At 39.3% G+C, this 15392-nt stretch overlaps 1 protein-coding gene across 1 annotated transcript in view; it reads right to left on the bottom strand.

The window, feature by feature from the left end:
• Positions 1 to 3586, bottom strand: part of Gpc5 (glypican 5) — a 525143-nt gene extending 521557 nt beyond the window's left edge. The window contains exon 1 of the mRNA XM_017795311.2: positions 3076 to 3586. Coding sequence (XP_017650800.1) covers positions 3076 to 3238 — 163 coding nt within the window. The 5' untranslated portion in view covers positions 3239 to 3586. The remainder of the gene's footprint in view (positions 1 to 3075) is intronic.
• Positions 3587 to 15392: the final 11806 nt, after the last annotated feature.

Genomic DNA, 15392 nt, shown 5'->3' with positions numbered 1-15392 from the left:
GCCAAAAGAAATCCCTTCGCATGTTAATTGTCTCCAGTATTTTAATTTTTTGTACTCGTGAAAAGTTGACTACTAATTATCTTTCACAAACTTTGATATAGAAAGTATACTTTATATAGATAAGCACTCATCAAATTAGTTATACACAAATTTTCCAATAGATTAACTATCCTCTAAAAGAAGAACTAATACATGTGTGAACAAAGCTTGTGTGAAAAGAATTTCAATAGGAAAGCATCATCTTCCCTCCCCAGTAAGTAAAATAGAAAGGGTGTTTAAAAGACACCCTACTAACAGTTCTTTTCTAAATAAAATAAATGAGAGCAAAGGGAACCTTGACTACTTCCTAGGAAATAAAATCAGAACACAGAGAAATCTGTAATTCTAAACACATTTGCACCTTCTTTCCTTTTTGCCATCCATTATTAGGAGCTCAATAGTCTTAGAAGAGTTGGAGCAGCACAGAGAACAAAGATGAGGGAAATCTGAGAAGCAGTTCAAATGGCTGTCCTCACTTAGCTTAGTAATTTCCAATTGGATAAGATTTTCAGAATATATAAAAAGCATAAATGTAGGAAGAAACTGCAAATAGTTATTCTATCTGCTTATTATAGAAATAGCATTTTCGTTAGACCCCACAGGAATGAGCCACTGAGGGCAAGGAATGCGAAAAAAAAAAAAAAACTCTAAAAATAGACTTCTTATAAAAAATAAATATCCAATTAAATATTTTAGTTTTGTCGATGAAAAGCTATGTGCTAAATGAGCAGATTCATTAAAAATAATGCTAATATTTGTGTTTTCATGCAGAAATGACTACTTATCTCTCTCCTATGACTACTATGATACTATGTACTCTCCTGAGACTGAGGTACTTTTAGGAAACAAGATGTCATCTACCTACTAATTTGGTCATGATAACTATTACAGATATTATATACACAAAAATAAAGAAATGTTTATGAGGCATATGGTATGTATAACTTACACAATATGGGAATGGGATTTTTTAAGCAAGATAAAAAGGCGAAATCAATGCCAAAACAAGTTTAGTGTTTTATTGAATTTTTCAAATAAATGAATAAAGGCACAAGAAAAATTCAGAATTACATAAAATACACATACGAATGGTTTGTTGAGTTAATCAAAATCAGCATAATATTTTCACATGACTTTTTTAAATGAAAATACCCAAATAATTTAGCACTTCTTCCATTGACACTGCTGATGTCTGCATATAACTGGCCTGGCCCTTTTAGTGGGAGCTATTATGATTTCTCCATCACCCTTAATCCACAGAAAAAGAAAAGCTGTGCAGTGGGGAAACAAACCAAACCGACATTAGAAAGAAGATGCTGACCCCCTCAGTGCTTTGTACCATACGAAGCACAAAATGCAAATACTGACAATCATTTGCTTCTTTGTAAGACATAGCTTCCACATTCCTTAATATCCTGGTGAAGGACTACCTGAGTGAGTCATCATCTAGAAAGTTCCTCTTCAAAAGAGATAACACACACAAGGTTCTAGAAATGAAAAATAACAGTTTCTAGTCAAAGCGGTGGATTCAGCAAGCACCAGAAACACTGAAATATGAGAAGGGGTTGAAATCCAAGTCTTACTGAGCAGCTGTCAACATACACAGAACACATCAGCCAAAGCCTTTGGGGGGTGAGATCTCATGACGTTTGTGAGAATTTCACAGCTCAACACCCTCAACAACAACAAAAAAAGCAGCTTATTTTATCAGCAGCTAAATTAGTTTTTTTTTAATGAAAGACTGCATTGAAATAAGGAAATATGTACTTATAAGAGGGTATTTGAGGAGACTTGCCCCAAACTGAAAACATCAACTATGTTGTTTCAAGTAGTGTGGAAAGAGTGTCCAATAGAACTGAATAGGTTTTCAAATTAATATTGGTGTGCTGTAAGCCTGGTCACGTAAACGTTGGCACTCTGTAGTTCCCAGACCCCCAGATTTTTGTCCCCTAAGGATAAGAATTGAGTTCATAGGGAGAAAAGTAATCAAGCAAACGCATCACCACTGGGGAGTGCTAAAGGCGAGTCTCACACTGGAAAGAGGATGCATTTTGGACTCGAGCATCCTCTGCAAAGTCTTTGTTCACCCCAACAACCTCCTAATGTTCATTCCATTCTCTGTTGTCTTCAGCAACAGCTAGCACAGCTCTGGTAGTATCTGACTTAGCTCTAGGCACCTGCTCTCACGTTGGATCTCTAGGACCTTCTCTTTCCACAGAATGTGCACTGCATCTCCACCAATAGATACAAATCTGCGCGGTGGAATAGGAAACTAGGGATGAAAGCAGGAAAGGGCGCTTATGGGAAGCATGCTCTACCCCTGCATATTAACAGTTCTCTTTCCCTAGAAGTCTACAGTATACCTCATCCATGCTCAGCGACACCAAAAAGGGTTTGATCTCCCATTGCCCTCACGCCTTTCAGGCTTGAAACTACTTTGTGGGTCTGGGGGACACTGAGCAGTTCGGGTTTCTGTAGAAAGGCTTGATGACAGGGTGCAGAGGAGCAACTAAAGGTCACATCTGAGTACACAGGGTCCGGGGCTAATTACAGAAAAGATCTGCGCTTCTCCAGCAAAGGGATACGTAAAAAGGTTTATGTTTTGATCATCAAACTTGTGGCAACCAACTCAATTCCTTCCAGGTTGTGAGAAAACAGTAAACCCGGGACCCCTGGTGACATTCTCTCCAGAAAACAGATCCGTGGTCTGGACGCACTGCCCCCAGATCTCCGCTTTGCTAGCTCCTTCAAAGGCATCACTGGAGACTAAGGGAGCACAGGCGGGAAGCAAACGCCCAAGAGCACGGTAGCCCACCCGGCACATGTAAGGAGCCCCTGGTAGCTGCCACGCCCCTGGTCCATAAGGAGCACCCCTAGAGGACTCACAGGGTTTCAACTGGTGCGACTGTTGAGCCGGAAAGATCAGCTCCCCCAAGGACAACCTTTGGAAGCCGGGGGTAGGGGCGTGGGAGAAGGCAGCGCCCAGAGGCCCCGGCCGGCACCCTGCACTCCGCCCCACCGGCCAGCCGCTCATACCTGCCCGCGGTGCATCGATCAGCCCCTTAACAGCTCCCCCGAGACGCCACTGGAAAAGTTTCCGAACTTCTTCGCAGCTCTCCACACCCTCGCTCCGGGTAGATCCAAGAAGAGCCAGGAGAAGAAGACAGCGCCCGCCCAGGCGCCAGGTATTGGTGCCCATCCTCGGTTCCTGGTCGTCCCTTCCTGGCAGGGGTTCCCACTCTCCCACGTGCCTTGCGCTGGAGGAAGATGCTCCTCCAATGCTGGTGAGGGTGGGATGCGCAGGCGGCCGGGACACAGCTCACCCACCGCGGCTTCACCTGCCGGAGCTCGGCTTTCTCTTCCCGAGCTCCAAAGCCGAGACACTGGGCTTAGGCTGAGCACCTCTGGGGTCCCCCCCGGACCAGGGTGAGTTGACACTGAGCCGCCCAAAGAAAAGCCCCGGAGTCAGGGAGGACCTGCGAGCTTCGGGAGCTGGCTCCCCAACGCTGCGGCATCCGCGGGCTCAGTTAGCACCAGCTAACCTGGGATGTGCCTGGCCGCCACTCTCGGCGGGAAGCCCCGCCTCAGCCGCCCCTAGGCCAAGTCACGCCCCTAGGCCACGCCCCCCCTCCCCCGCGCGCTCACAGCCGGGCTCTGAGTCTGCAGAGTTCCCTAGGGGGCACCATCACAGCTGGGGTGCGACACGTTGGAGAAGGACCAAATGAATTAAAGAAAACCCGGACTCTGTCCTGCTAGTCCATCCTGAAAGTCATCTGCTGAACAGAAAGTATGTATGAAGAGGACCAGAGAAAGGAGATGAAACAAGAATGGAGCTAAGATGGAAACAGTTCTCCATAAATCAAGGTCCTCTGTGCACAGGAATTTGTACTCAAATTGCATGAAATGGACCTGGACACAAAACAAAAGGCAATAAATTATTTTTTTGAGAAGCCTTTTAGCACTTAGCGTTCAAAACCGTATACATGAGAAATTATTTTTTACTGCTTTATGTTTTGGAGCATTTTTCTGTAACATTAGCTATGATTTCCTGAAAGAATACCAGAGTCTCACTGGAGCGTTATGGCATTCTTAACATCACAGTGAAGTCCCCCTAATTTTCTTACCACTCCTTGACATCATACTGTACTTCAGCACTCTCTGCCTGGACTTTATGAGATTTCTTTTAAACATTTTTAAATTTTGAGATTTCTTTAAAACATTTCTCAGAAAGCAATTAAGACAAATATGTTCTGGGGAGTTTCTCCCCAGGAAGATAGAAAAATAACAAATACATTCAGCAATTTTAAAACAAGGAAATTTTCGTGGAGTTACAGTTTGCAGAAAGAATGCATTCAAAACCAGGAACTAAAGTGCAGCTAAGCCTGAGTGACTGGCAAGAGCATCCCCTCATCTCAGCCACCTGGAGAGTGCTGCCCAGCAGAACCAAGCTATTTAAAAGCATTAGGCAGGAGGGGCTCTAAATACCTCAACCACTTTAAGAGAATTTCATCTTAAAGCTGAACCCTTGCCAAGACTCCTGATGAATAATTTTCAGTCTTCGCTAAGTGTCATGGGGTTTTTCTAATGACCATTTGATATCAAAGGCAGCACTTTCAGAAGGAGATCACTCGCTAAGGCTGGGCCACTGCTTCACAGTGAAACACTACCAACTTGTCTTTTGACATTCATTCCCCAAACACTACATTTTTTTCTTAGAATCTCTCTTTAAAAATGAGAACAGAAAACGTTAGTTGTTTTAAGTTCTAGGCCTTCAAGCAAGGGTTTATATATACATTCTGGAAAAATAAATTCTCCATGAGTTTCTTCTGTTCTGACCACCATCATGGAAAGCCTTCTGGAGTCAAGAAGCAAGAGAAGCCATGGTGTCTAAACACTGCTTACGTGCTAGATAGTACTCTACACGCTGTACGGATTCTCTTCACTCATTTTTATAGCAACTTTATAACGTAGTTACTATTATGACTGTTTTACAAATGAGGAGACATGTTCAAAGATGTAAGGCATTTTCCCAAGGCCATAGGTAGATTGAGAAACCAGGAATCAAAGCAAAGAGTTGAAATCTGGGTTCTTTGGCCACTTCATGCTGTACCAACACTTACCTACATTCAGTAACACCAGACTCCTCATTAATTCACCAGACTTTTTTGTAGCAATATAAGTGGTTTTATGTCATTTTGCTCTTCTAAACTCCCTCATGTGTTAATATAAAGCAAACTAAATTCCAAGTTTTCACACAACTTCCTTATTGCCACTAAGATTTCTCTTTGTTAGAGTTGATCATCATAGACTCCTAGAATTTAAGAATCTTGGGACTGGAGAGATGGTTAAAAGCGCTAGCAGCTCTTGCAGAGGACCTGGGTTCAGTTCCCATCACCCACATGCTGATTTACAACCATCCATTACTCCCAGTTCCAGGGGATCCAGTACACTCTTCTGACCTCCTGGGGCATTGCATGCCATGAATGCACTTACATACATGCAAGCAATACACTCATACATATAAAAATAATAAATAATATATTTTAAATATTTTAAAGGAATTTAAGTCTTATATAGTCTGATTCCTTCAGTTGTACTCTGTTGACCTCTTGTCAATTTGACACACAAGCATACCACTATTAAATCATTAACTTTTCCATTTCTTGTCCCCAAGTTTTCATGTTAATATTGCAATACAAAACATAGTACAACATTAAAAGTCCCACTCTCCTTAAAAATTCTAATACTTTAAAATGTCAATGTCTCCTTAAAATAATCCAAAGTTTCTTAACTGTGGGGGTGCCTATAAAAATCAAAAAACAAGCTAAATACTTTCTTATTTCAAAAGAGAAGAACCATCCAGGAGTGTAGTTCAAATCTCAGACATCTGATGTTCACTGATGATCTTCTGGGCTCCAACAGGCTTGAGAGGCTTCACTTTCCTGGCTCTAACATCCGCAGCACACATAGCTTGTCTCATAGGCCCAGGAAAGCTCCACTCCACATCTGCCGTGGTCCTTGATGGTCAACCTTTAATCCTGGTATCTCAAATATATCTTGTAGTCTTTGCTGCACCTGAGACTCTGCCTTTACCAATGGCCTCTTATGGCCTCTCATGGTGCAAAGCCTTGGATTCCCTCTAGGACCCCTCCAATTCTGCAGTTTCATGCCACAAAAACCAGTATCATATGGGAGACTCTTACACATTCCCAAGTCTGGCTTCTACCTTAAGATGCAGTTTGGGCTCCCTCTGGACCACAGCTTCTGTGTGCTGACCTGATGAAACACTTCCCAGAAGATTTCACCTCAATGATGCTTATTGGCATGCTCCCCTTGGCTTATGCTCACCCTCTTTTCTTATACAACCCAGGACCACCTGCCAAGAAACTGACACCACCCACAGTGAACTGGGCCCTCCCATGTCAACTATCAATTAAGAAAATGCTTCCCAGACATGGCTACAGGCCAATCTGATGTAGGATTTGCCTCAATTGAGGTTCCCTTTTTCTAGGCATGTCACCTTGAAAACTGAGGCTATCTAACACATCTGTAAGATAATTTCTTTCAGGAAGAAAGTTGCAAACATAACTAAGAAGTATTGATGATTCAACTAACAGATACTGATTAAATATATACGATATAAAAAGCTCTGCTAAGCATAACAAAGTGCATAGAAACTTACAAGCAAGTTCTTTCTCTTCTTGGGGATTTCATAATGTATTTCAATAAAACAGGTGGGAAGGTATATACAGAAAGTGAGTAGGTTCAAATCAGAAAAGAAGTGTACAACGAGCTGGAGAGATGGCTCAGCAGTTAAGAACACTGGTTGTTCTTGCAGAAGACTCGGGTTCAAATCCTAGCACTCACATGGCAGCTAACAACTGTCCATAACTCCAGTCCCAGGGGATCCGACAGCCTCTTCTGACCTCCACAGGCATTACACAACACGGGTGCACTTACCTACATGCAGACAATACACATATACACATGAAACATAAAAGTAATAAATAATATTTAAAATAGAATAAAATAAAAATAATAAAATTTTAAAGAAAGAAAGGAAGTGTACTTAGTCTGTATAAACAAGATACATTCACAAACATCAGATAAATTTTGCTAATGTCCCCCTCCTGTTGCCATAGTGGATGAACCATCAAGTGTCTTGGAAGGGCTGCTTTTCTTCTCTTTAATCCTATACTATCCATATAAATAGCTTGCTCACTTGCTCACTTGCTCTTCTGGGAATCTACAAGACAAATTCACATCTTCCAACCAGAATACAATACCACAGTAGGCATTCTTAGAGCACTATCTATACAATGTATTATAACTGATCTTTTGTTCCATTGATTCATAAATATTATAGATGAAGCAAGGGAGGAATTTTCATAATTTGATGGTTATAATGTCTCATTTTTCAAAAGCTGTTCAATCACAATCTTTGAATTCCTTTTGTATAACAGACCCTGTGCTTTCAAAATATCAAGAGCTTTAGATAGGAAAATCTTTTTAAAGGGTCATCATTTAAAATATACTTTAGTGGCTAGAGAAATGCTTGGTGGTTAAGAGCACTGGCTATGCTTGCAGAGGATCCTGGCTTGGTTTTCAGCACCCACAAAGCAGGTAATAACTATCCATAACTCCAGTTCCAGGGGATCTGATGCCCTCTTCTGACCTCCATGGGAACAGAATGACATGAGTGTACTTACATACATGCAGACAATACAATCATACACATAAAATAAATACAATATTTAATGTATATATATATATATATACTTTAATAATCTTTTAAATGCAAAGTTTTGCTAATATTTCTAAGTAACTGTTTACAGTTTGTCAATTCAGGGCCTGTGCTGAGAAAGACTTGCCAGTATGGTGTAGGTGTTCTTAATGATACTACAGAGTCTTAATCATGGTTACTACTTCAGACCAACACTGACCACTACTTAGCTGACACTCCATACTGTTATTTTTAACCATTAACTTGACACAACCTAGAATCACCTGAGAAGGTAATCCCGATTGGGGGACTTCCAGATCAAATTGGCCTGTGTGCATGTCTGTGGAGTACTGTCTTGATTGTGGACAGAGCCCATTCCCTAGGCAGGGGGTTCTGAACTGTATAAAAGTAGAGAAAGCTAGCTGAGTATCAAGCAACCAGCAAGCAAGCATGCATGTGTGCTCTTGACTGTGAGTGTGATGGTTTAAGGACCTGCCTTGACTTCTCTCAATAATGGACTGTAACCTGGAATTGTAAGCCCAATAAGCATTTTTTCTCCTCTTGTTTTTGCCAGAATATTTTATCACACAACAGAAATGAAACTCAAACACATTCAGAAGCTGGTTTGGGTAACCTCTATACCCAGTAAATAATAATAGCTAATACTTATTAAACACTTACAGGAATTGTCTCATGTGACATTTCAACCATTCCATGACAGCTGCAATTATACTACTAATAAAGAAACAGACATACACATGTTATGTTAAGTAACCTAGAAACCACCTATCTGAATGAAGCCTAAATGCAAACCAGGCATGACAACTTCTACATTCCTTAGTCATAGTGCTCTTCTGTTGCTGCTGAGCCAGACACTGACCTTATGACCCCTTGTACTCAACTCATCTTATATAAGTAGAAACCCTGGTACTTGCTGGTATTGCTGTGGAAACCCAGCTGTGCCTTTTCCTTATGATGGCCCAGAGGCTTGCCGTATCTCCAGCTGTGGTTCAATTGTACTTTACAGATGACCACGACACTACATGCTCCTACCTTCAAGTCCCACTAACTTTTAACCATGAGAACTGTAAGGACCACATCCTTACTGCCTTGCTGTCTTTGAGGTAAGGCCTAGCCATGACTTCTCATGCTCTTGCTGGAAATGGCCCATCACCAGTAAGAAAGGATTTCTCTTGCTGATAACTTATCAGGTGTACCACTTCTACCCCCTCCTGTCTTCAATCTATGGTTCACCTCTCCTCCAGGCAATTATTGAAACAATATGTCATGAAGGAAATGAATACAGTATAAATTTTTTCACTTTTAATTGCACATTTCACACCAAGCATTATGAATCTTGTTGGAATTTGTTATGTATCCTATATTATCTTTATCAGAATCCTTTACTTAAGCAGCAGTCTACCTTCTAGTTTAACTTAATCCTTGGACTTATAATATTTTTAAATGAAAAAGATCACTATTTGATGGAACAGTATCAATAAACGCTTTCAAAATCAGGTTGTACTTTCTTTTTTTAAGAAAGTATTTTACTTGTTATTTTTAGTTTTATGTGTATGAGTGTATCGCCTCTATGATTATAAGTGCACCCATGTCATGCAATGCCCATGGAAGTCAGAAGTCCCGGGTCCCCTGGGACTGCAATTATTGACAGTTTTTAACTGCCATGTGGGTGCTGGGAATCAAACCCAGGTCCTCTGCAAGAGCAAGCAGTGCTCTTACCTGCTGAGCCATCTCTTCAGCCCTGGTTGTCCTTTCTTAACTAAAGTTATTTATGAGTCACTGCATCGTCCAATACTTGATTTAGAGTAACTGATATTTTTATGCTTCATTTCATTTATTTTTATATGAAAAAAATGTAAGACGGATATCTTAAAACTTTAAGGTCACTACCATATTAGTGAATCAAGGGTTAAAGAACTATTTTCTTGTTTTCCCACAACACCTAATGTTATAATAATTCAAATATCAATAGATTCAGGTAAATTAATCTTAACAAGAGAATATAAAATATCCTACAGAATGATTACCAACTGTGTGATTTGTTGCAGTTGTTAAGAACACTCTGATACCCCCTTTCATTACTGCATGCAATGAAGCAGGAATACAACGCCCATGATATAATGTTCCTATAGGCTTAACTGGAACAATATTCATGCAGGATTGGGTTTTGTATAACTCTTGGTTCACATGTTCACTCAATAAATAGACATTATTCCCTACTGAAAAAGTTTTTGACATTAATCCATTCTCATTAGAAGCATCCCAAATAAAATGAAAATAGTAAACCTTTTGGTCTTAATAACTATTCAAAAGAGACAAAACAAGGCACTCAGGTCTACACAGCAAGTAGCAAGCCAGTCATGGCAACACAGTGAAAAACCATGTCAAAAAAAAAAAAAAAAAAAAAACCTCAAAAACTTTAAAGACTTCCTTCACATTATTTAGTATATGCACCTATCAAAATAATTTTTTTTGAATAACAGAAAATCTTGAGCATTACATCTAAGATCTCAGTTCAGTGTAAGCAAAAAACAGTCATGTTGCTCAAGGTTATAAAGTAAAAGTCACTTTTGAAAGAAAAAGACTCCTCTCCAAACATAATGAGCACTCAGTGCAAGATCTGGAGACTAATTATCAGCAGCTTTTTAAAATGCAAAATGTAGGCACTCTACTAATGATTAAACCTCATAATTGATCATTATCTCTGATTAAAGAAAAGGAAGTTCTTCCACAGGCGTTCACTGCTGTATATCATTGTCGTAATTGATTGTAAATTGCCCCATGTAAAGATCCTTTTTATCATATGTTTAATCTTTTCTATGTATAAATAAGCTCCATGTACAGGCCTTATTAATTATTTCTAGAAATGATATTCCTTTACAAGTGTCTGCCCATCAGTATTCAGTCTAGTTCTTATATTTGCATATGAAAAGGTACAAGCAGTTCTTGCTCTCAAGCTAAAAGGAGAAATCCCTTGCTCTAGCCACTTTTGAATTCACTTCTTGATCCAAACTCAGTGAGAGGCAAGAACAAGTCCAGGATGTGCCAGAGACTTCAGACCACTGCCAACACTCGAGCCTGGAGGACAATGCTCCCACCCTTACTCTTCACCTGAGCTTCCTGGAGAATCCTGGTTTTCTCCCACTCTCCTCTCTCCTACTCTTCTCTTACAACTATTCTGAAAATGTCCATAAGCCATACTAGTCTAATGGACCTGCTGAGTGTGACATTGCTATCTTCTGTTTCTTGAGGCCCTCCCTTCTTCAACTTTAGTGCCAGTCCTAGTTCTCCCAGCTCTCTGGATAGTCTTTCTTTATTATTTTGCAATTTTCCCCTTTTCTCCTGCATCCAAATTTCCAAAGTCTTCTTTTTATATATATTATTTTTGGAGGGTTATTGAATTGAATGCTGTCCTCCCAAAATTCATATCCACTCACAAATATAGAAATGTAACTGTTTTGGAAATAGAGTCATTGCATATGTATTTAATTGAAGACATCAATATGACAATCCTTGGATTTAGGGTGATCCCTGGTAAGAAAGGATTAAGTAGAGAAGGTGACGTGAAGATGGAAGCAGAGACTGATGACTACAACCCCAGGGTTGCTAAAGTTTGCTGACCAGTTACCCTAAACCAACCAAGATGGAGAGACAGGATGGCTTACCCCTCACCACCCTGCTAGCTCCTCGTTTCAGACTTCTGGATACCTGTACTAACAGAGGATGTACTTCTGTGCTGAGTTGCCAGGGTTACGGCAACACTGGGAAATGACTCCTGAGGCTTCATTGTTCCTTTGCCTTTCTGTGCATTCCATGTCAAACACTGACCTACACACTTCCTTCAGAGTGCCTTCTTACCCATCCCCTTTGCTTTTTAATTTTGGTATCCTGACATCATCTCAGACTTTTTTTTAATACTCCTCCTGCCTCTCAGCCTCCAGAGTGCTGGAATTACTGGTGTGAACCACCATATTTGGCTTTGAAGTCTTTTTTCATGAAGGGATTTCATGATCGTCTCAGTTCGGTTCACACTTTTCCTCACCCATTAATTAATTTACTAATTTGACAAGTACAAACTGGTTTATTCTTTTCTTTAATAAAGGCAGCTTTGCTGACAGAACGTTTTTAGTCATTCTCCTTTATGCATCTATGGAATATAAGTCATGACTTGCCAAATTATCAACTTGTCTCTCATATTCATCACTTTCATTATAACTTCCCTAGCCTCTCATTACATTCTCAGCTACTAGTTCCCAGAGTGCACTGTTATAGTCTGTCTCTGATACAAGTCATAGTCACGGGCCCAGGTAAGTCCATTTACATCAGGCGTTTAGATTACACAAAGAAAGTAGCAGTTGGTGGAGAATGAGACCCTTGCCTCTACCCTTGTATTTCTTCAAAAACATAGTTCAGGGAAGGTTGGAAACCTGTTTACCCAAGGTATTAGAATGCAGATTCCTGGGTCTCATCCAAAATCATTCTTGATTTCAGAATCCATGCTGATTCTCTTAAAGGACTTATGCAAGGTCAACATTTAAATTTAGTGAATTTCTATTATTTTGATGTTAATTCACTTTTTCTATTTTACTTTCCCTAAAATATATCTTGCCCATTTCTACTTTTAAACATCAGTTGTCTAGAATTTCTTCCTTCCCCTTCTCCACTTCTTTGTTCCTATTCATCATGAAGACTTTTCCAGTCATGCATTTCATATTATTTTCTTTCACCTTAACATTTTTGTAACATATTGTTGTGCCAGTGAGTCTTTGCTCAAAAATTACATATCACTACTTAGGTTATCATAACATTTATGCTTTGTTTCCTTAAGAAAATCTTAAGTTGACCCAGATTCCCACCAGAATCTAGCCCATTTACACCTCTAGTAAATGTGCTGAATGAGTGCTTGGAAGGAAAGCTGGAATAGTACCTTGAAAAGATTGGGAATGGTTCCAGGTACCTAGTATAAATGCTGCCTCCACAGAAAGTAAATTAGTAGGTGGGCACCAAGATGGCTCAGCAGGTGAAACGTATTTGCCACACAAGCCTAGGAATATGCACAAAGGTGGAAAGGAGAGAACTGACTCCATAAAGCTGGCTTTTTACCTCCACATGTGCACTGTGGCACACAGACACAGCGTGCACACAAATACACAAAATGCAATAATAATAAATAATTGTTAAATCCCCCCTTATTAAAAAAAAAAAGTAAACTACTGGGGATGAGCCACACATTCCTACCTATTTGACTTCAGTGCCACAATGAAGGCTGGCTGATGACCATGTAGCAATAATATCACATCTATTTGATAATAGGGACTGGAGAATAGATAAACTAACAAGCTTTAAGTAAAACCAAATACTAGTCTAAGAACCAACTGAATTATACAACAAAATTTGACTAATAATCTCAGCAAATTATTATGATCATTAAAGTACAATTTAAAATTAAAACCATGCCAATATTCATTACTCGGTCTAATTATAAATCATTGCATTCACTTGGACAAATATCTGTTGAACATTAAATGTACTATGCAAATCAAAATATTGGTTACTGGATCTATAGCATATGAATCATGGAAATCAAATGTGAAATGATGTCTATTGCTCTTTATTAAGAAGAAAACATAGTCTTCAGGGAAATATCAATAATATATATAATCTTCCAACATGCTTTATCTTTTTAATCCAAGCAAGTATAAACACAAACAACAATTCGTAATGCCTTCCTCTATAATAATAAAATGGCATATGTTTTAAACCGTTCCTCAGCTTTCCTTAATTGCTTATTCTCTCAGAAGAAAAAAAGTTTTACATTATAAATCTCAGAATTCAAAATACATACCCTGCATTTTATACCCCTTACTCTCAGTTGTCATGTATTTCATAGAGACAAACTGGAGAAACACTCAAAGAAGATATCCAGGACTCCCGCTGCCCACATTTTAACACAGTGAGCACAAGTCACACTAACTTCCTTATCAACATTCCTATATCCTGAATCACTTCACTGACAAATTCAAATATCAAAACACTTCCATACCAGCCTCAATGCCAAGTTTAGAAGTTAGAAGTAGGGGAGCAGAGGTGAATCAAAGGCAGTGACTGCCTTCAAAATTTACAATTCAGAAGGTTAGACCAACACATGAACAAATAAGTACCATAAAGGGATAGGGCTGCCCTGCTCAGAGGCTACAAAGAAGCTACATGGTTTCACCAGGCAGGAGGCACAAGAAGCAGGCTGCTTTCCTCATGTTATTACTTAGCACACATCCTTGATATTTCAAAATGCAATGTAATCAAATACAAAATTTAACACAAAGCATAAGCATCTCCCTATAATAATTCATTTAAAAAAGGAGATGTTGAAAGTCAGTTTGGAAAGCACAGACTCAAGTTCTTGCCCTTATGCACTCATAGAACTTACAAAAACAATCTACATACCACATTGTCAATATGATGGAAAGGAACGCAGTCAATAAAAATTATGCTTTACAAGTTTAAAAACTCTTGAGGAATGTTGTATGGGAAGATGCAGAGGGGGAAAGTGCATGGGGTACAATAGCAGCTGCTCTAAATTTTTCACAGAGACAAGATGAAAATATACCAACTAGTTATTTATGTTTTATTTCTTTATTATGCCTTCAAATATTTTCCAAATTTATACTTGTGATCTCAAAATGAACAATAAAAATAAGATTCCACATTGTCCATCAAAGAAAACCCTACCTTCCCCCAACGTTAGCTGGAAAAAAAGAGGCATATAAAAAGAATAATGGAAAACCAGAAGGGCACTAAAAAGGGGGCTAGCACCTCCTTATCTTCTGAGGACAAGAGATTTTCAGATATTTCATCCTTAAGGATGCTCACTTTTCAGCTCAGTACATTTTTATTGAGTACAAATCTTTAAATACAAATTAATTAATGGGCTGTAATGCAGTCTTAGGGCCCTAAGTCAATGGGGCCGTGCTTCAAAGCACATACTAGGCTACTCAGACAGGTAAGAATGCAAGGAAGTCCCGTCTGTACTTCTGCTTCAAGGGACTATGCTCAAAATGCTGCCAGATCCCACCCCATGGCCTCAGCATTCCTCTGTTCTCCAGTAAGTTGGCTGACCAAGAGTGGGGCAGGTAACAGAACAGACCGGCAGCAAAACAAAGCGAATCTGAATAGCCAATGGTGGGACCATGTTAAACAATAAATCTTAAGAACTGTTTTAAGCACCAAAAGGACCAAAGGATAAATACACTTGGCATTTTTTAGTTGTTTGTTTGCTAATTTGGATAATACTGTAAGAAAAATATTTTTCCTGTTACTTTATTATTACACAACCAGAGAATTCTCATGAAGTTCTTTGTAGTGTTGTGTGTGTGTGTGTTAAGCATCTTAGAAAAATAAGATTAACTTATAATCACATTATCTTACAAAGAAAGCAAGATCATGAGGAGGAAGAATCTACAGCCCTTGAGAGAACAAAATTTCAAGATCCTTCTCCATTTTTAATCTGTTACTTTAAGCCACACACCACACCACTCTCAGATTTTCTAGACTTTATGAAGAAGCTGAACTGAATGATCTGTTATGTCTGATTGCCATATATATATATATA

The sequence above is a fragment of the Nannospalax galili genome, unplaced genomic scaffold (assembly GCF_000622305.1).
Source record: "Nannospalax galili isolate Female #2095 unplaced genomic scaffold, S.galili_v1.0 scaffold728, whole genome shotgun sequence".
In the NCBI taxonomy this organism is placed as follows: domain Eukaryota; kingdom Metazoa; phylum Chordata; class Mammalia; order Rodentia; family Spalacidae; genus Nannospalax; species Nannospalax galili.
The sequence above is the reverse complement of the archived record's forward strand: the minus strand, read 5'-3'. Positions and strand labels throughout refer to the sequence as shown.